At 31.2% G+C, this 23,057-nt stretch overlaps 1 protein-coding gene across 1 annotated transcript in view; it reads right to left on the bottom strand.

Moving 5' to 3' along the window:
* Positions 1 to 23,057, bottom strand: part of LOC124355176 (rho guanine nucleotide exchange factor 2) — a 195,317-nt gene that overhangs the window by 92,431 nt on the left and 79,829 nt on the right. Inside the window, 7 exon segments of the mRNA XM_046806178.1 lie at positions 3,172 to 3,238; positions 5,629 to 5,730; positions 8,758 to 8,915; positions 10,225 to 10,399; positions 13,687 to 13,813; positions 15,532 to 15,700; positions 17,933 to 18,015. Of these exon segments, the coding sequence (XP_046662134.1) occupies positions 3,172 to 3,238; positions 5,629 to 5,730; positions 8,758 to 8,915; positions 10,225 to 10,399; positions 13,687 to 13,813; positions 15,532 to 15,700; positions 17,933 to 18,015 (881 nt within the window).

Below are 23,057 nucleotides of genomic sequence, written 5' to 3'. Positions count from 1 at the left end.
TCACATTTCCATTGTAAACTGACAATGAATACCGACTTGATCACAATTTTCAAAAAGTATGGAAACTGAATTTCTAATTTGGTAATATGACAGTAACATCATCTCTCAGTAAAGAATTCAAGTAACATGTTTTTATGCCAATCACTTTTAAAATATGAAGAATTTCATCATCCACTCCGAAAAATATGGACTGGGTAAGACTTCCTTCAGTTCTAAACAACTTGTACACTTAGATAAATGAGGAAGACAGACTTAAGAAATAAAGATTTGTGTTATCTTTAAATTGTTTACATTCTAAGTTAATATAATATTAAAAATATAATTTATACTATAAGTACATCATTAGAACTCTCACCAATTCTTCCACAGGCCAAAAGCACCCAATCAGTAAAACACTTGATAAATTAGTGTCCAAAACAACCCTGGGGTTCAAACATGCAATAATTGAGACAAATAAGGTGTTAGTAAATTCAAGCTGCGTGTGAAAGTTTGTCACACAATCACAGCTCTTACATTTATTCTTTACAAAAACATTCCTCATCTATTTTAAGAAAATAATTCTAAACTGTTAAAAGTGTGTTTGTGATCCTTGTGCATCTTGTCGTATCATATACTCCAAACAGAAACAAATAAACATATCTCTCATGAAAAATATACCTTAGAACTCATATACTAATATTTGTATTGATAGGCATGATCATGGTGAACTCTATAGAAAATAAGTCAAAAAGCTATTCAAATCTTTTTGGTAGTTCTAGAGCTTAGCGATTAATATAAGTAAGTGATATCTGGGCTTTACGTATATATATGTATATATATATATATATAGGGGTAACCAACTTAATTTCGAAAATACTTGAAACCGTAACACTGTTATAGAGTAATAATTCTTCATGCAATAAAAGATCTTAAGTTCACTGCCAAAACTTACATTAAGTCTCTAAGCTTACCTCTATACTAGAAACTGTACCAATTGAATAACAACAAAGTATTAAGTAATATTTTTTATTGCTGTGTAAAATTAAATATTTTTTACAGGAAACAATTCTTGTCATCTCCTACATGTTTCTTTTAGTTTGTACACTAAAACTATAAGATAAATGTCTTTCAATTTCAAAATATATTTAAAGTACCGTACTTCAGCTGAGTTTATGTTGATTTAACTGTGCATATCAACAATAAAAATAATAAAATAAAAATACATTAAATTGTTTATAGAGTGTATTTAACTGTTATAAGTGGTACGAACAAGCCAAGATGAGAATATTTGAAGGTTTAGGGCACTGATCTATCTAATATGTATCTTAACCCTAGAACTGGCAATGGTGTCACTCTGTACTGGCGGCTCTATTTTAACAGCCTCGCAGACGTTTCTTATAATGTATCACATTTCATAACTTCTGTTAGTCCAAATATAAACTATTATATGTCAATGTATTCACAACTATATGGAGAGCATTATAATAACAATGTCTTATTGTTTCCATGGAAACATATTTTTATTTTTTTTACAAAATGTAAGAAAAATGTTTTTTGGAAATTTTTTTTGTAAATATTTCGTTGTGTAACTGCTTAGCAATAAGCTTTACATCAAAACCGTAAACGTATAACTTATTTGAAATTTTGTCCTGATTCCAAAAATATATAATTATTGTAACTTTTACCTCAAAACGTATGTGTTACAGGGCTTTGTATGAAAAGCACCCATAAATATGGTGCACTCATAAAAATAAGTAAATACTTATTTTCAAAAATGCCTACATTTCTAAATAAATATTATTGTTCGTGGGTAAACAATAATCTCTTGACTGCATTTATACTTATGTACGTATGAAAGATAAAACAAAAATAAAATAAAATAATAAATTTTAATCTTACCTTATTTACATAGTATGTACAATATATACCAAGTTTAATTTTTCACTCAGCGTCCCTAGATCCCGCCCTGCGAGCTCTCTAAGATCATTTGATCGGTCTCTAAAATTTTCACCCATACTGAACAACTAAAACTATAACCTAAGAAAGCTAAAAAAAACAATAATAACAACACCAAATACTATTGGATTCGTAACCTCAAACACATAACCCGGCACTTGTTTACAGTTTCACAACATGTGGTTGACCCGTACTACGTTCACATCAGCTGTCCAAAAAAAAAAAAAAAAAAAAAAAAACGATGTTTTAGTAAACAAAGAAGATAATAATCGAAGTAAGAACAGTAAATCGGTACTATATTTATTGCTCTTCCAGAATATATCAAATAAAAATCATTTATATAACGTTAATTGCCTAAAATTTCAATAACTGTACATGTCTATTTTGGCGACGAATATTCGTTCTTGCCAAATCGGACGGACCTTTGGCGACGAAAATTCGTTTCATAACAGCTGGAGGGTTAAAGCTCATTACAATGAGTGTTCGTTCTGTTTTAAATTAATTATTTAATAAAACACTATTAACCGATTTAAAAATTAAATTTTTGTTCTGAAATTATTTGAAATCAGTGGTTTAATTTAGTTATTAATTTTTAGGTAAAATTCTGTCGAATTTTTGATTATAGCTTAGTATTATATGAATACATTACTTTATAGAAAGTATACAATAAATGTCTGGTCACTATTACAATGTTTTACACACTTAAGGTGCTGTGTACCATACAAGCTGAGTTTTGACTTTTAACATTTTAAAACAAAAGAACCGTACAAGTCAAGATTCAAGATATTACCAAAACGATGGCACTTTTAGCCCCCCGAAAATTCCCAGTGAATCAAACTCTCCTTTTGCTAAAGACTGGCAAATCATTACTATCATCAATGTCTGTGTCAGTTGGGTCTTAAATAAAGAGCAAATCTTTGAAATAATTGCAATTTATAAAATCCATTGCCATAGCTGAAAAATAACTGAAAATAGTGAGGAGTATAAAAGTATATTAAATGACCTAAGTTAATTTTATTAAAGATAAACTTAGTTTACACAAAGTAATAACATAGTTTTCTGTAGAAATTCTAAAGAAGGTACAATACACTAATTTATAACTGATTAAGAACATTCTGAACTACCACATAATCTCTATTAATTCAGTTAAGTTGTAACTGACATTATTATTCTTTTATATATATATATATATATATATATACACAATTTTTAAGAAACATTGAAAGTCAGACCTACCTTCTTTTTCCTAAAGAAGAGGCTCCCTCTTTTTCGCCTTTTTTCTGATGTATCATCGTAGACCGCACTGAAATAGATTATCAAGAATGATAATATTCTGTTGATTAACACAATCTACATACAAATATTTTATAAACCATTTATTACCATTATTGGCCATTTCAAAAGAAAGTATAAACCTTATGATTGAACGAGTCACATTACAAACATGTTTTAGCAGTAATATTAAAGACTTTTAAATTCATTTTAAATATACCTTCTAGCACAATATACTCTTCATGCCAAAATCTAAAACAGAAAGATGCCTTTCCTATGTAATAAACTACCAAAGAATTTCTGGATGAAGCCGTGATTTTCAAGATATGATTTTAGTGTGTGTACCCGCTGTAGAAAGCATCTGGCTGCTCACTGGGAAACACCATTATTTTAATGTATAATGCTCTTTCAAATTCAGCTAGTGACATATTACAAGATGGAGATTTAAAAGAATTATATATTTTTTCACAGCAAATGGACCATCAGTTTGTCAACTTTTGGATTAAGGCATCCTTGAAATATTGGAAAAGTACAGATTCCTATTTGAATAAAAACATCAACATTGGTATTAAGGAGTGATAGAAAAACTGACATGCTGGATGGTGTAAGATGGATCTGTGAATGATAGGATGGCATTTCCCTTGTGTGATCCAAGAAAATTCTGCTTGACCCACAAAGCATCTGACAATGTTGGAATGCAAAGAGTTAGATAAGGGGAAGCATGCCGAAAACAGACATTGACATATTGTTCGAAAAAATACTTGATAGTAAAAATGCTACTGACAGGCATCACCAAATGGTTCACTCGATACGTGGAAGAAGACATCACAGATTACATCATTGTTGCATTGGTGACAAACAAGCCAAACAAAGTGGGAGAAGGGCACACAAACTAACAGACAAAACTTTGTGAAATGAAAATTCCGCTTATAAGAAATTTGATGTTACTGAAAGGCACTAGCTTACATAAGTCAGGAAGAAGAGGTCATGGCTGCTGAGAGCTCTGCTTATGAAATGGTGGGACATCAAAATTAGAAAACAGGAACAATATTGTAGAAATCCAGTTGTCACAGATATTGTAATTAAAATTTAGCTATACAATAACTTTGGTTTTGTTTTTATTTAATACTACATTTACTATATGCTGTATTGATTTGTTCTTTCAATGTTTACAGTACTAGTTGGCACGAAATTATCCTACTTTTAAAACAAGAATTTAATTTTGAAAAAAGTTAAAATGCTTGTAAATATTTTTCAACAAACATGTTCTGGAACGATTAACAGTGTCCGTGAACATATTTTCAATGTCTAAATTGCAGCTGGATATTTTTAGAAATCCACTGTTGCATGACCCACTGATGGGGCATGACATGTATTTGTAACAGACAGCATGACCCACTGATGGGGCATGACATGTATTTGCAACAGACAGCATGACCCACTGGTGGGTTACTCTGGGCGTAAAAAAACCATGATACACCAGTGGGTCATGCCATCATGAACAAGTTAATTACTTACTTACCTATTTTTGGATACAACTTATATTTAAGGTTTTATCCTCATTTGAAGGACAATTCCAGCCTCTGTTTAATCCAGTTTTATCCTAAATTTAGCTCGTCAAGTTGCCCTATGGGCTGAACTTGCACAAGTGAACTATACAATATATCTGAAATGTGTGTTTTACTATTATACTCATATAACTCAAATATTTGTTTTCAAAGTATTTTTAATGTTCAGATTTAATAATTAGATAATAAGTATTTAATTTTCAAAACTCAATAATCATAACACAAGTTGTACAACTTGATAAATATTCCATAAAATGTAGGTCATTTTAAGGAATAATTATTAAGACAGAAATACCTCACTAATGACAAAATCTTTTCTCAACCAAATGCAAGTATCACAATTCTTTGGGCCACTTTTGAAAGTCTGGAAAGATTGAACAAGTTGTAGTTTGGGCAGATTATACATTATTCCTGCTCATTACTCTTTGTTATCTTAAATTTTAAGAACAAAACTGTAAGAAAATAGTTGCAATCCCTTAAAGAATAAAAATTCATGAAATATAATTTATTATATCCGGAAAATTATATGACACATAAAATTAACATTTCACAGGTTTTAAATTATGAGCTAGGATTAAAATGATCATTTGGTAGTCAAAAAACTTTATACACAGATATTTAAAATTTAGTTTATAACAACATATTATTTAAAAAATCTTTTCAGAAATTTTACATACCAAGTTTATTTACATAACTATTATTTACAATACTACAAAAGAACAACAGTTTTCACACTACAAAAAAAGATAAAAGCCAAAGTCTAGTAGAAAACTACTTGAGGAATAGAGTACATTTAAAGAACAGTAAGTAATCAAGTGGTTGTATGCTGTTGAGAGCAGGGTCAAGTACTCACTTCCTGAGCAGGTGTCGCAGTTGGTCGTCATGTTTGGTCGAGTCCAGCAGTGCTGCCAACACTTCCTCCTCTGTCTCGCTCTCCGTCCCGCTTGGCCGACCACTGACACACAACAAGCCATGCAACATGCTGCCCGCACCTACCCTAACCTAACCTAACCTACCTCCCACATATGCTAATCACTCAAATATTCATTACAATCTTTAATAAAATTACTTTTCTCCCAGAATTCTCTCTTATATATAAATTAACATACTATTAATTATAAAAAATTAGTTTAAACACAGCCAGTTATAGGCTAAGTTTTATTGTTTGTACATTTATTACAAGTGTATTGTCATCACTTACTGATGTCCTTTGTCATGATTTACTCCCATAATTTTACATGATGTTTAGATTAAAATTTCATTACTACGGTACATCAAGGTTGCTAATTGATTCCTAAGGAATTTATGGCTCACGTTTAACTCATACTTAAATCCATCCACTATTAACAAGGGGCAGTTATTTAATACAGGCAATTGACAGAATTGCAATTTGGCTTTTATTTGGTAATAAGTACTATTACACTCAATTTCCAATAGTCTTGGTTATGCTCAATATATTCAGACCAAGAACTATTTAAGCAAACTTTCTACGTAGGAACACAGTTTATCATGTAAGAACACTTCTAGAAAAAATAATGAAAGAACAGGTTCAGTGAAATCTCAGGGAGAGATGGATATAGTAATATAGTAACCTGAATCTGATTCTTCAATACAAGAAATTCATGAGGAGGCAACCTGAAGTACCAGGTGTAGCACTTTGCTCAGCAGACATTGTAATATACACATTTATCGTTGTTAATGAGTGTTCTGAGTTTATCACAGACACCGAGGAAGATTGCCTCCTTCGACATTTAGTATTATCATCATGTATTTATAAGATTCTTCAACTCTTTCATATAATTTTAAACTGTCCTTTTACCCTACAAGTGGCACACAAACTAGCTGTAGTAGCACAGTGTTCTACAGGGCACTTCTTAATGCAATTTTCTAAATGCTAGTTTAACTAAAATTAGTGCTCCAAATGTTAACACATTTTGCATAATCTTGTGTAATACGTTAAAGTTAAAAAACATTGAATCCGTAAAATGATGCAACAATATTCCTTGGGAGTTTTGACGTTTCGCAAATTATGGAATCCGCACTCAAAGTGTTAAAAATCTGATATTGATTGAACTTTGAAGAATATTGAAGAATTCGAGATTGGATACTACAGTATTTATTACTTCAAAAGGTATGTAATGTGAAAGTATGTTAATGCACTCAATACTTAGACAACGGTCTAATGCGCCACATACTTAGACCATGGCCTAATACGCCACATTTGCAGGGATATGTGGTAAACATTACAACGTTTGTAAAAACTTACACATTGAGATAGTGGCATGAAGAGGTCCACTGCATGTTGCTTTATTTGGATCAAGTCAGAAGTGTCTTTGTTGAACTACCACTTATGCCTGAGTTACATCTTAATTTTGTGCTACGTGGATTTGGATTCTTACTAAGATACCACTGTTTGTGCTTTATTTTGTGACACAATCTTGTGCCATGTCAAGTTGAACACTTGAACGTTATTATTTCTCACAGTGCAATGTAATTACATGATACATACAATTGCCACCATATCATTTTTGTTGTATTGGCATTCTTTTTAAGTTTTTAAGTAACTCTAAACACATTTGATTTGAGTTGAGAATATGAGTGTTTGCATGTCCATAACATAAAAACAGTTTGATGCCATAAAATAAGTTTTAGCAAATATATTTTTAATTAACAATTATAATTTTAGGTAAAAATTCTGTTGTCACCAATTTCTGGTACTATAAATAACATGTGAAACCAAAAATGGGAGCTGACCCTTTCCTGCCAAAAATGCTAAAAGAATAAAACTTTATTCTCTTAATATAATTCTAGTAACTTTCCAAACTTTATTTACTTCATAATTTAGTAACATAGTTAATTTATATAATTTTGCCTTGCAATAATGAGTGCCTACATTATCCTTTCTAATCCATAATAATACTAAACAACCTCCTACTCTAACGCTAGTTATCACAACTACAAATATCTAATTGAAAATCTCTTAAAAACCATGACAAATAGTAAAAATAGCCTACCACTAGTCCTACTTAGTAAAATAGTGGTAAGTATGGCCACGCTAAATACCATTTTAAATTGCCAACAATTTAAATATAAAACTGAACATTGAATTCCAGCATTAGCACAGAGAAAGCAAAGCAGTAACTCGAGAAATATCATTATATCTTATATATCTGAAAATGTTTTCCATATGTGTCAAGAATCCATGACTACTTACAATTTAAAGACTACCGTAATTGTACTAGACATCTCCAAAAATATTATCTAGTAGATTCCAAAAATATTATTTTGGTGGAATTATTACTTAAACAGTTAAATTTGTATTTAAAAAACCAGCCACACAGTTCAGGAAACCTTTTCATAAGAATGAACAATGCTAAAATTATTTTTTGGCATTAAAGTAATAATGTAAGATATTTTAGGAACTGTTAAAATAAAAAATGAAGGTGTGAAAGTTAGAGTATTTTGATTGGTTTTATGAATATTGCTAATATAACATACTTTATTGACTATAAACAATTTATTAAATATTTAGTGTTTAAATATTTAATTCAACAAATAAATTTACTGTTTTGATCAATATTGTACATATATAGTTATAATTTTTTTGTACCTTAAGGCAGTCAAAAACAGGATTTCTAATTAATTATGACAGAATTTCCTGAGGCTCTAAATATATACAAATCTTTAAAAAATTACATGTATGACAATTAAATTATTAAAACTGCCAAATTATCTACACAACAGTGCAAAATGTACGAGGTGCTTAAAAAATTTGAAATTGATAATATAATACAGTTTTACCGAAGAAAGAGCTGTATGTATTGGAACTACTTTTGAAAATCATTACACTTTTTTAAATATCTGTGAATGAAAATTTGTTGGCTACTACGGTGCAAGTGTGTGTGGTGGGTGTAGTGTAGAGGCACACAGCTGAGACACACCATGCAGGGTGCGAGGTGATGAGAGGGAGGGTGGTACTCACACAGGCAAGACGGCAGCGGTGGGATCACTGGGTGGAGCTCCCGCCACCAGCTGGGCTGCCAGGATACTAGGTGTAGACACAGACTTCTGTAGTGGCAGACGCGCCTGCAGCAGTCTGCTCTCCGCCTCCCTCTTGGCCAGCAGCTTGTTGAAGTCATTCTGTCAGTAGTAACACTGGTATTAGTATATACTCCGATACTAATAAATACACATACATAATAAGAACTATATTTTTATGTTACAAAGCCACCTATGTAATGTTCTTATTAAAAACATTGTTTAAAAGTGAATTTTCTCAATTTAGAAACACTTTTCAACAATTATAAGTTGCATATTGTCAACAATCAGTTAATTCCATTTAACAGAATAAAATTAATTGTTAATATTCGATTTATTTATTACGATTATGAACAGTAATTTGCTTATTCTGTAACATCTGTAAGATTGTTAATTATCAATTAACCACTAATATGTGTTCATTGTATTACTTTAACTTTTTACTAGGGATCAGACGATTTCACTACTTGGTATCTGAATACCTCAATATTTAGCGGTATCTGCAAATCTCGATACCATAGCACTTTTCATTCAATTCTGATACCAATCAGCTGCATCTATTTGTGGGCGACAGCTGACTGACATCATACAAATTATTGATCACTAATACATGTTTTAGTCATACTTTACATAAGAAAAGGTATAGATAAATAATCACATTAACAAATTAGTTAACATACTATGATAATCGTAAAGTAATATTTAGCTTGCAGATACTATTTCATATCTTGCCACACATCTGCAACTCGATGGTAAACAACTGACAATCGCTAACTATTATTTTTACCTTGTTATTTGTTTGTTTTGCTGTATAATTATGTTCTCTATGAGAGTATACTGCACACATACAGGTCATATCTTCAAAATGTTGTTATCATCTAAGGGTGGTTTGAAATGTTTGCCTGACTGCTCCTGTTTCATAACCACAAAAATGACAAAGGCTCTATAAGAAAAGGAGTTCTTTAATACTAACACTATACTGTTAAAACCATCTTTCACAAAAGTCAAACATATTGTTTTAAGATCCAACTTAACTGGTGAATCAATTCAAGTTATTAATTAAGGTGCACAACGATGTATTTATTTTGCATATAAGAGATTTTGTATGTATACAAAATCAGCCTAATGCAACTGTCCTCATGGTAGCACTTACTGAAAATTTCTACATAACTTCACCGAACATGACTCTCAGAGCCCAGAACCACCACCCTATATACTGCATAACATGGCTTGTGGAAATGATGTGTCCAAAAACCCCAAATAAGTATAAATGTGTTACAAAAATGTATCTTATAAATACCTGGGCTAAATTATTACCAATTTTGATTGCAAACAAAAACTAATTGATTAATGAAAGAGATAAAGAGTATGTTTTCAAAGAAGAGGGAAACATATCCTGAAAGTAACTGACCTGTAGATCTGCCTCGTTAAGAGAATGGGTGGAAGAGGTACCAGTAGTCCTACCAGTGCGGGCACCACGAGCACTACCTCGCCGCTTGTCTCCTCCCAGCAGGTTGGCAGTACTGGTGGAGAACGGGTCATCATTCTCAGACTCCAGACTGCTCAGGCTGATACTGGAACACCAACTACTAGGACTTGTATCACGCTACTAGATACTGGAATACCAACTACTAGGACTTGTATCACAATACTAGGTACTGGAACACCAACTACTAGGACTTGTATCACAATACTAGGTACTGGAACACCAACTACTAGGACTTGTATCACAATACTAGGTACTGGAACACCAACTACTAGGACTTGTATCACGCAACTAGGTACTGGACCACCAACTACTAGGACTTGTATCACGCTTCTAGATACTAGAACACCAACTACTAGGACTTGTATCACGCAACTAGGTACTGGAACACCAACTACTAGGACTTTTAGCATACTACTAAATTTACATATCATTCAGAATCAAGTCTTGTTATAAAATAATCTAAGAATATTAGTACACAATAAAACTCCAGACTGCTTAGGCTGATACTGGAACACCAACTACTAGGACTTGTATCACGTTACTAAATTTACATATAATTTAGAATCAAGTCTTGTTTTATCATAGTTTGAGAATATTAGTACACAATTAATTATTGAAGGTTTAATTTGGTAGAAAGAGGGGGGGGGGGTGAGCAGCTAGTAAAGAAATAACTGAAACAGAGTACATGATAATTGTGTAAGCCACATTGAAATGCTGTGCCGTCCAAAATAATCTTAAAAAATAATTTGTTATATTTTTTTATTTTAAAACATGACCAAATTTATTTGTAATTCTTCATTTCCTTATATCTTAAAATGGGTTATACAAATTTGGTATCAAACTAAATTTATTTATTTATGCCAATCAATATTTATTTGTTTAATACAGAAAAAAGTTTGTAAACATATTCTTTTTAGAAATGGAAACGACACATTTAATTTTTCTGTAAAACCCAAATTTGTGATTTTTTACTACATCTCAATCAGTGGTTTTGAATTAGATTAAAAAAAAAACAACAAAAAAAAACACCATCTTAAATAATATTTTTATAGTAAAATAAATAATCTAGGCCTAGTTTATTTGGATAGCACACACTTTTCAGAAATTTGTACACTACATTATTTACAAACATAACACTAAACAGGCCAAACATCTATCAACCACTAAAGTAAGTCGAGAAGACTCTCTTTTGGTATTTTTTTTAACAATTACATTAACACTTTTTAATTAACTTGAAAAAACCTAATATCAAGTAAATAGTAAGTACTTACTTATTAAGTAGTAAACCTAATAAAAGTAAAATAAACAAAACAAGCCTGAGCAGAGGCACAATTAACTCTACAAGTTTTGAGTTATAACTGTGACTCATTGTGTTATGCATTGTTAGAAGTACACAAAATAAGTTTTACATATTGTATTATATATTGTTTGTACCAATTATAGGTCTTGAGGGTAAGTGGTAGTAGGTAGAAAGGGGAAAACTCCAGAATAAAATATCACAATGACCCACAACAAATACAGTTTTAATGCACTTGTTTTTTGCAGGGACTTTTATTAAATACTTTGATTATATGCTTTTATTTAAGTGCTTTAATTAAATGCTGTCATGATTAATTGAATTGAAAATTCAAATTTGATAAATGAAGTATAAATTGAAGATATAAATAAATATTGTCTTGCAAGATAAATAAACCTTTCATTTATAAGATTATACTTGTGTGTCTACAAAATATGTGAAAAACTATTTTAAAATAATGTAAAATTTCTACAACAAAGTTTCACCTAAATCAAGAAGATTTTATGAATGGATAAGTAAAATCTGATTTTATTTTATACACCTTTATTTGATTTTACTTTAAACGAATGGATATTTCAGTTAGAGAATGTCTTATTTGAGTTTATTTCTTCAAATAAAAATTTGTTTCAAACATTAGTTAATATTACAAAGTAGACATTTTGATAGAATATTAATATTAACCCTCCCACTGGTGAAAGTTGTAAATTGTGACTATTTATACATACTGGACAGTGGTAACATCTTAATTTATGACCAATTTCTTTTAAATGCTGTATCTCGGGAACTAAACATCGTACGACCTAGGCTTACACATAAAACAACACATAATTTCATTGGCTACATTTCATATAGCACAACTTATGTTGTATAGCTTCTAGTGTATAAGATACTGGCTTTACTAAACACGTGTTACACTGCTCTGGTGCTGTCAATTGTTTAAAGCCACTTGTTCAGTTAGTTCGCTTGCTGCTATATTAACGTTTCGCAATAAAATAATATATAAACTTTTTGTAAAAACTCTTATTTTTATTTGTAAACCAAATATTTACACCGAGTAAAAAAAATGCTTATAATTCCTAGTGCTATAACACTACCAAATTTAGCGTTAATCTAGTCCTTTATTGAAAGAAAATTATGATGATTTAATTTTGTTAGACATTTTTTAAGAAGAGCAACATTAAATGCACAAAATATTTGAATTGAAGTATAGAGTTAAGTGTGACATTATGCTATTTAAATTTCTGCCAGAAAAAGGAGGTGATAAGAACTATGTACAACCTTTTTTTCAAATTAATGTATAAATCCTATATATTATAATGATACAAGTTTATTTTAAACTAACTTAGTTACAAGCTAAATTTCTCATTTGCAAAATTTTTGAAATGAGCACATTTTGATTCCACACATAATTTGAGTAGATGCTTCAACAAAGCAACAAAAGACAAGAAAACAAAAGACAGAAATTTGTTTGCATACACAAAAATCATCTACTGTAATTATTATATGGGCAAGTAAACCCAAAACATTAAATTATAAGTAGCACCTATATATTAAACTGACTTAAAAATTGTAAATAAATATTTTATAGTATACTTAATATATGTTGTACATTCAGATAAAGGTAATTAAATAAATCTTTTCGTTGTATTGGATTTTGTGGAAGGGATCTGTTATCAAAATACTAGTGTCTGACTAAATTCTGAGTATTTTGGAAAATATACTTTTGTGTTATCTTGGAATACAGTAGTGAGAAGTTATTGGTAAAAAGAAGGTATTGGATTCATTTGAAAAATTTTCTTGAAACTTATTGAAACAGCAAGTTAAGATTTCGGATCTTGGTCTAGCATTGTACATCTGGCTGCCTACAGTTTTTCTATTTGGTGTCCCTTATAACTAGTGTTGAGAACAATGGTGAGTAAGCTTGTTGTTTTTAATGGAAAAGACATTTTTTAGATACTTCCACATTAAATTTAATGTGGAAGTATCTAAAAAATGTCTTTTCCACTAAAACCCACCTACTTCCACCAAGGATACAAAGCAGAAAATGAATAAGCTTGTTGTGCTAGAGAAGTGGAGGAGCAAGCTACCTGCGCTGCCGATCATGAGGTTTTCGCAGCTCTTTGCCATTGGTGAGGTCTTCCAACGCCGCCCAACTCCGCCTTCTCGTGCCCTCCACCTCCAACGTCCCCCGCACTTGCCAGTCTGCTGACCCTCCTGCCAACAATCATACTTTCTAATTAGTAATATAATTGAACCAAACAATTAAAAATTAATTAAATAATTAATTAATTAATTGAAAAAAAAATTAAAGCTAATTTTAAAATGTACAACAAAGATAATCCTTATTAAATTAAAAGAGCATACTTTTTAATGCTATGTGTTAATGGGTGAAAATCCTATGCTAATGCACTCATAGTAAGGCACTGGTGAGTGTAATTCTCACCTACCCTCAGCCCAGGCTTCGGTAAAAAACTCGCTCAAGTAAAAACTTAACAGTACTAACTTTGTCCAGAGCCTTTCTGAAGAAAGAAAATTGTGTTTCGCTTAATCTATGGAAAATTTCTACGACAAGCACATACAACACTTGACATGCATCTGTCAGCTTCTATATTTGTGGCTTGCTTCCCTACACTAAAATAGAGGTTTTAACCCATTTTGTCCAGTCTTCTTCAGTCCACCTGGAGGTAACCCAAGCCTAACCAATGAAGCATTTTAAGAGTTTTACCATCTTCTCAGCTTAATTCAAGTCCCCATTTCTTCCCTTGTCACATGTGCTCAGCTGCCAGAGATTCTCATATCTGTCGATCCTAGCAATGTTCAACTCCAAAGTTGCAGAAAGGTTTCACACACACAGATTCTGGCCACTGGCATTTCATTTGGGCTTCTATTTTGTTTTCAGGATTTCAATAGGCTTGGCGTTGTAGGAATGAACTTGTTACCAACCTGTTCACCTTAGTAATCTCCAGAGAACCTTTTTTCCTTTTCCAGAACGCTTAATAACTTGACAAGAATACGAATACGCATGGTCCTGCAGTTGGTCACTATCCTTTACTGTGGCTGGTATAGCTGAATCCAGTCAATCACCAGTTCCAGACATTCTATCTGTGCTTAGAACTGGAACTAAGGAATTTCACACACAATATGGCATGATAGCAGATCCACATTGGTGATAAGCAATTTGGACAAACTGGGATGCAAATTTATCTAAAACTTATGATAGAGGCTGATCATCAATGTTAATTTACTTAGGTCCAGCATCCTGCATAAGAAACAGACACACAGAAGAAATCCTTTGGTTACTAATAAACCCAGAGAACGAAGGTTCCTCTTTCGGGTTACATTTTACTCATATTCAAGGATTTTGAAAGGAATATTCAGAACACACCTACTCCATTTCTGAGTGAGGAAAGATTATAATCTGTCCGTTTTGAGTTGAACTTTCTATATTAATAAGTTAAACTATAGAAATTAATAAAATACAATGAATTATAATACAAAATGTACATTTAAAAAATATAAAATAGAACGCTTAATGGTAATTGTTTACTCATAGGACAAATGAAGGATTTAGTCTGGTAACATATACCTTATTTGGTAATTAAAATGTAGCAATAATAAAAGCCATGGTTGGTTCTAGGGTATCACAAGAACAGAGGCTTTAGCTGATTCTAGAGTATCACGTTAGTAAGGACCATAGTTGGTTCTAGAATACCAAAAGAATAGAGGCTTTAGTTGGTTCTAGAGTATCACAAAAACGAAGGCTTGAATTTGTTCTAAAGTGCTGATTAAGATATTTAAATGACCCAGCATCAAACTTCTCTCCCAAACAGACCACATTTGCTCTGATAACACACTCCCCATGTTTCTCAGTTAATAACACAAATTTATTCAATTTCAAAATAACCTAGTTACACATTGCTATGGGAACTAACGTTTGTGGCCGAGTAGGTGTGAGAGGCCGGGAGCGATGAGGCTGGCGGCCGGGTGGGCGTGGGTGGGCGACGTGTTGACGCTTGTCACCAAGTCAGGGTCCGAGCCAGGAGCGTTCAGCGAGGGGCACGATGCACTCAGTCGGGCATACTGTTCATTCAGCCTCAGGATCTGGTCACAGGCAATATTTAAGTCTTTTATTTCTATAACTATTATATTTACCAAAATATTCAGTACAATATATTGTTTCCAAACAATTTAAATAAGAAGATTTTTTAATGTAAATGCAAGTTAAAATAACTATAGTAGATTTTCTAAACACAGAGTCCAGTTTTTCTTTATGATTCTAAAAGATGTACAAAATTAAAATTTATAAATATTTGCTTTTATTAAAAACAGTGGTATTGCTTTTAACATAAAACTACTTTAGTGGAAATCTTAATACTTTGCGAGGAACAGATGATTCACAATTCACCTTGATGTTACCCATGGCTGAGAAAACCAAATTGAGAAGCTAATAACTTCTTAGCATAATCATTTTCTTACTATTATGAAAGTTCAATGAAGAATCTTGGAACATTAGAAAAAGTTTAATTTATTATTGGAAATTTTCCAATATTACTTTTATTCATTTGAAAGATGAAAAATGTGAAGTTGCCTGATGATGGAATCATTAATTCCGAAAGGCCTGGCAAGAATAAAAGTAATATTGGAAAATGTGTACTCATTTACCAGTGATATTGAAATGAAAGTTATCAAAAATCGTTAAAGTTAATATATACTTCAAATAAAATTATTTACTTTCTGTTAACTGAAAGTATGTCATTCTTTTGTATGTCATCATATGATGATATAATGATGAATTTTAATGTCTATGCTAATTTTGCTATGCACGACATATCATAGTGTTAATAACCTGAATGTTACATCTCTCAGTATTACTTGTTTGTATAGTGGGAATGAACTTGTGGATGAATTTTAATGTCTATGCTAATTTTGCTATGCACGACATATCATAGTGTTAATAACCTGAATGTTACATCTCTCAGTATTACTTGTTTATATAGTGGGAATAAACTTGTGGATGAATTTTAATGTCTATGATAATTTTGCTATGCACGACATATCATAGTGTTAATAACCTGAATGTTACATCTCTCAGTATTACTTGTTTATATAGTGGGAATGAACTTGTGGATGAATTTTAATGTCTATGATAATTTTGCTATGCACGACATATCATAGTGTTAATAACCTGAATGTTACATCTCTCAGTATTACTTGTTTATATAGTGGGAATGAACTTGTGGATGAATTTTAATGTCTATGATAATTTTGCTATGCACGACATATCATAGTGTTAATAACCTGAATGTTACATCTCTCAGTATTACTTGTTTATATAGTGGGAATGAACTTGTGGATGAATTTTAATGTCTATGATAATTTTGCTATGCACGACATATCATAGTGTTAATAACCTGAATGTTACATCTCTCAGTATTACTTGTTTATATAGTGGGAATGAACTTGTGGATGAATTTTAATGTCTATGCTAATTTTGCTATGCACGACATATCATAGTGTTAATAACCTGAATGTTACATCTCTCAGTATTACTTGTTTATATAGTGGGAATGAACTTGTGGATGAATTTTAATGTCTATGCTAACTTTTGCTATGCACGACATATCATAGTGTTAATAACCTGAATGTTACATCTCTCAGTGTAACTTGTTTATATAGTGGGAATGAACTTGTGGATGAATTTTAATGTCTATGCTAATTTTGCTATGCACGACATATCATAGTGTTAATAACCTGAATGTTACATCTCTCAGTATTACTTGTTTATATAGTGGGAATGAACTTGTGGATGAATTTTAATGTCTATGCTAATTTTGCTATGCACGACATATCATAGTGTTAATAACCTGAATGTTACATCTCTCAGTATTACTTGTTTATATAGTGGGAATGAACTTGTGGATGAATTTCTATATGTATATTATGTGACTAAAAAAGTGGCAGAAACATATAAGTTGATGCTGAATTCATCATCCAAGCTGTTGTTACAATATAATAAAACAGTGGTTAGTAACAAAACTATACTTGTTATTTAAATTATTTATTTTTACATCATTTCATACAAAATTAAAAAACAGAAAATACTTTAAGGTTGATAAAATGTTGTTATTTTAAACAAACATGAAAATTAAAATATAAATAAAATGCAAATATAATAAATATAATTTGTATATTTTCAAAGTTGTTATACTACTTTTTGTAACTTCTTACCATCGTGAACATCTCTAACATAACTTTTACGTTACAAACTGTACTGATATTTAAACGTATCCATTGATAGATAACTAAAAATAGAGCCAAGAAGAGTAACCCTACCTGTGTACTAAGGGCCTGGGCCGTCACATCTCTCATCTGCTGTATACTCTCCTGGATCTCATGGAGTTGCTGAAGGTTATCATCTGAAACAATTCCAGATTCTTGCTATAGTTTATCTGATGTTTAAATTGTGAGAACACACAACTAAAATGTTTCAGACCAGTTTTCTGAGAGAATGAAACAGGAACCATTTAATTTCAATGTATTCATACTTTCCTTTACAACCATATAATACAATGTTCTAAATAATTAAAGTTATTATTTTACATTTATAATAATTAGGAATAAAAAAAATAATTTAAAAACTTATACACTTGACGTAAATTTTGCATGGCTTACCAAGATTGTCTTTACTAATTAAAAAATACAGTTTTTCCATATGATTTCTACTTTGCACCTACACTTGTAGGTGTCAAGGAAATGCATACAGTGCTAGTTCGGAGTGTTCTTCTGTTCACAAAAGAAAACTTAGAAAAGATGCAAGAACAATTTTGAACAAGAAGGTTCCAGGGCTAGATGGCATTAGTGATACATTTTAGGACCCCATAGTATACACTTGCACTTACTATGGGATAGGTAGTGCACCCCTAGTGTAAAAGTATAGTCAGATAATTCAAATTATTTGTGAATACTATAAAATATGATCTGAACCTATGTTAAACCACTTAAGTCCCACGTAGTTTCTCTACATGGAGAATAACGTGAAGCCTACCAAACTTAAACATATGCTTGTGATGAGAGCTTTTCCTATTTTTAGGCAAGGCACCACGCATGTTAAAATTTGCCAATGCAATAATGTAAAATTTACAGGTGAACCCCCTACGGGCCAAGTAACTGATGCTGTTTTGAATCAAACACAGTTGAAAACACAGTGACTTTCTCATCATCAGCCAGCCTTACCAAAAAAAGATTAATCAGGGGTGATTTCATGATCTACTGATTGGATGAACTCCAGATCCAAGAAAGGAGAACGCTGATTTAACTTTTTTGAGCTGTAACTTCACTGCCACAAGAATATACAAGACTTTCAGACAAATGTTGATAATCTGGAGGACTTTAAGAATGATTTATGGTCATGTCACAGTCACAGATGATTAATATGAGACCTCTGAAATGAGGGATTGTCTTTCTGCGAAGAGACGACAATGCCTCCATATTCAAGAAGTAGAGACCACACGTGAGAAAAGCAGCATACTGGTGGAAGGGTGAGATTACCGGTCTGCACAGGAGATGTCAGAGTCAGCATATACTTACCAAGATAAAAATGAGAGTGGACAATGCTAATGTTGAAGTTCATTTGGAATAGAAGCTTACAAGAAGAGAACTTAAGTATGCAATAAATAATAGCCGGCACTTCAAGTGGGAGGAGCTCCAACAAGATGTGGATCCTTAGAGTCTGGGATACAGGATTGTGGATGTAAAGGCTTGGATCTCTGGTATCTAGCTCAACATGGATGGACACTAAAAGGTAAAACACGTAAGTATGCTCTTTCCAATTCATGTCATGAGGGACTCGGAAATGCATACAGTGCTAGTTCGGAGTGTTCTCCTGTTCACAAAAGAAAACTTAGAAAAGGATGCAAGAACAATTTTGAACAAGAAGGCTCCAGGGCTAGATGGCATTAGTGATACATTTTAGGATCCCAGAGCCTATCTGCTCAGGAGAGTTAAAAACTACCTAACCAATCATCAGCTGGCAGCCATGAGACTTCAGACAGTGAATACAGAAGAGACATCACAGGCAGGGCAGCTCAGAGTTCCATGTTAGATCCCAACATTGGTATGTTGGGTTGAAAAGGTATATGAGTACATTGGAAAGTTTTACCCCTACATTAGAAAGTGGTGTAGACCAACTCTGAGAATTTTTTTTAGAGTAATTAAAGAAAAGAAACTGTCAATTCTGTTATCATCAGGAATTTTACTTCATACCTTTGCTAAGGAATGCTTTAATACTACAATTTTTTTCATGGTCATTGATGATTCTTTTCTTATATTCCCAGTATCTATACATAATTGAATCTCACAGATTTCTTAGGAAAAACCACCAATAGTCTGTATTCCATTCAATGATATCATACGCTAACATATTATTCAACTCCCCACTTACGTTTAATTGATGATGAGTAGGTACGTGAAAGGCATAACTTGATATGGATAATTTGGTTTCACTCTAATCATATTCAAAATTCTTTCATAATCCTGGCTTGTCTGAAAATATTCCTTAATATTTAATTAATACATTTGTTCACTGATGAGCTTTAATTTCTGACAATATAGTGATTCTGCCACTATCCTATTATCTTCGTCTTATTAACTCAAATTCATACCTGTCTGAATCTAAAGTACAAGTTCACAGGTAATTCCTTTATAATGTCACATTTCAAAATTTATTTATTCAATTAATCAAGTGTATAACAATCCCTCTCTTACATGACATTTCTTACCTATTGTGTCATTAAGTTTACCTAAGTACACTAGGTAGTTTATATATATATATGTATATATATATATATATATATATATATATATATATATATATATATATTATATATATATAAACTTAAAAATAATTTATTATGTGTTGAATAAGATAAGATTTTTATACAAGGATATCAGTTAAGTCCAATTAAAACTTTTCCTCTGACTCGTTGCAAGACATCCCTTATCCCCTTGGGAGCGTAGCGGTCCACTGAATATGTGTTAAAACAATTCTTCAAAACAATATAAAAGATTTGGGTGTACAAAATTACCTTCCAATATGTGTTGGAAATGTATTTGGTACGGAGCTTAAGATTTGTCAGTAGTATTCTGATAACACCACTGTAACAAATAACTGTGTGTATTACAGAAGTATTCTACCGAATTTAGATAAACGCCTTAATTTTTATTCCAAAGATCCTTAAAACACAATAAAAATATTAATTCTTGCATGTATTTCTTGGTGTGGGGTTAGTTAATTTTACCTCAGATTATCCTAAATGTGTCACTCACAAAACATTTAAAAAGAATATTTTGATTCGTTATGAAGAAAAAGTGACAAGTCAAGATAAATCTTGCATAAATAATAATTTAACATTTTTATTATGAATGAATGAAAATACTTTTATTCTGAGGTGGAGCTATCAACCACTTATTGTCAAATATTGGGAGGAATTACAGTTTTTAATAGTAATGCTTTAAATTATATGGCTAACAACCTACAATGGTAGTAATAATTACAAAAAGGGACATTATTTTAAAATGAAATTAAATAACAAGTTTTAATATATTTCAATGGCTTTGATATTTTTAACGAGAGCCTGATTCCCTCCACAATTTATACTTATTTGGATGTTTTATTTCGAACTTAAGAGTGCTAAATGCTGACAACTCTGTGTGCTTCAACCAAGTATCTTATATGGGTATCATTTTTGTAAATATTAAAAATTTCACGTCAATGGTTTAAAAATAATTTGTCCGACAAAGAAAACTTTTCATTAGTAGCTTTGTACAAGTAAACATGTCTACTGAACATTAAAAAATATAAAAAAATTGTTTAATAAGAAAACCAATAACATTTCCGTAAAAATATTGCAAAACAAGGACAAAGTGTTTACAGTGAAACAGATCCTGAAAAGAAGTTCATTAAAGTTTCAGACTCTTTCATTTATTATTTCAACACAGCTTTTCCTTTAACCAACAAAGCAATAATAGTGTCTAACAAGCCAAGATGGTTTAATAACAAAGCAAGATTTAGCAGACACACACTTCAAAATGTTTAGATTTCACGATTAATGGCTGCCCAGGATTGAAGGATTATTATAAACTGAGAACGTTGGAACATCAAAAGCTAATTTCCAGTCACTCTGATCATTCTCGGAACTCAATTATTAATTGTGGTGGGTGGCCTTTGACAGCAAGCTGCAAAATTATCGATAACTTTAAACTATCTTCATCATCATTTGAAGTAAATCCAACCAAGATCAAATAGAAACTAAATTTTTTAATGTCAAACATTTTTTCACAAGGTACAAAGTTAAATCTGAAAAATGCCAAGCTTTTACTATATATATACAGTATATATATATATATATATATATATATATATATATATATATATATATATATATATATCCTTCTAACAGTGGCCAAGCAAAATGGAATTTTGCAATAATTTAGAAAAACTTCCATGGAAAGTTTAATACTGACCATAAGAGTATATTTTTTGTATTATAACAAATATTCACTCTATATAAATAATATTACAAATTCACACAATACAATTCTTTCATCTTGTTCACTTATTTAAGTGTAACTTATTATTTAAAAAATGTTTAGTTTGAACCTAAAACATGTCTTGTAATTTAAAACAAAATGGTTTGGTATTTTTGCAAATAATATTTAGTTACTTAATTATGCCAATTCGTGTTTTTATTCAACATTAAACATTAAAAAATTAAATATGCAATTCACAAAGCAAAGCTAACTATATTTATGTTTCTTTTCAAAAATAGACAAAATTAAAGACGTAGTAAATGTTGCATGCTGCACATATAACAAATAAAAATTGTTACTAACAAGTTATTCCTTCCAAATAACATAAATTTGTCTGAACTGATAGTCCAGATAACAATATCAAAATTCCATCAGAATATTTATAACAAAATTGATCAGCATATAGAGTATATCCTGTATTAAAAATGTATTTATGAGATACAAAATTTGTAAATACATCAGCTGTTTGTACAAGTACTACACTTCCTAATGAATTATATCGATCTTTCTATCAGCATGTACACTATGAAAAATTTACATAATAATAAATTGTATAAAATATCAAACACTATGTATTTATTGTATGGAAAGACAAAGATTTCAGATGAACTACTGTGCAAACATATATGAATTGTAAATAAATTGTGAATTGTTTGCAGAGTGCTTGAACAGTTAATATTCCTGCCTCTTCTTTAAAGAAACAGACCTCCCATCATTTCTCTCGTTTCAGAAACTAAAAACAATAAACTTTCTCAATAGTGTAATTTAGATTGTATAATACTTTAGTTTCGTTTTACTACCACAAAACCAGTAGTTTATTTGAAACTCTAGATGCATTTAGTCCCCTAAATACAGCAAAGCAACTTATTTT

The sequence above is a fragment of the Homalodisca vitripennis genome, chromosome 2 (assembly GCF_021130785.1).
Source record: "Homalodisca vitripennis isolate AUS2020 chromosome 2, UT_GWSS_2.1, whole genome shotgun sequence".
In the NCBI taxonomy this organism is placed as follows: domain Eukaryota; kingdom Metazoa; phylum Arthropoda; class Insecta; order Hemiptera; family Cicadellidae; genus Homalodisca; species Homalodisca vitripennis.
The sequence above is the reverse complement of the archived record's forward strand: the minus strand, read 5'-3'. Positions and strand labels throughout refer to the sequence as shown.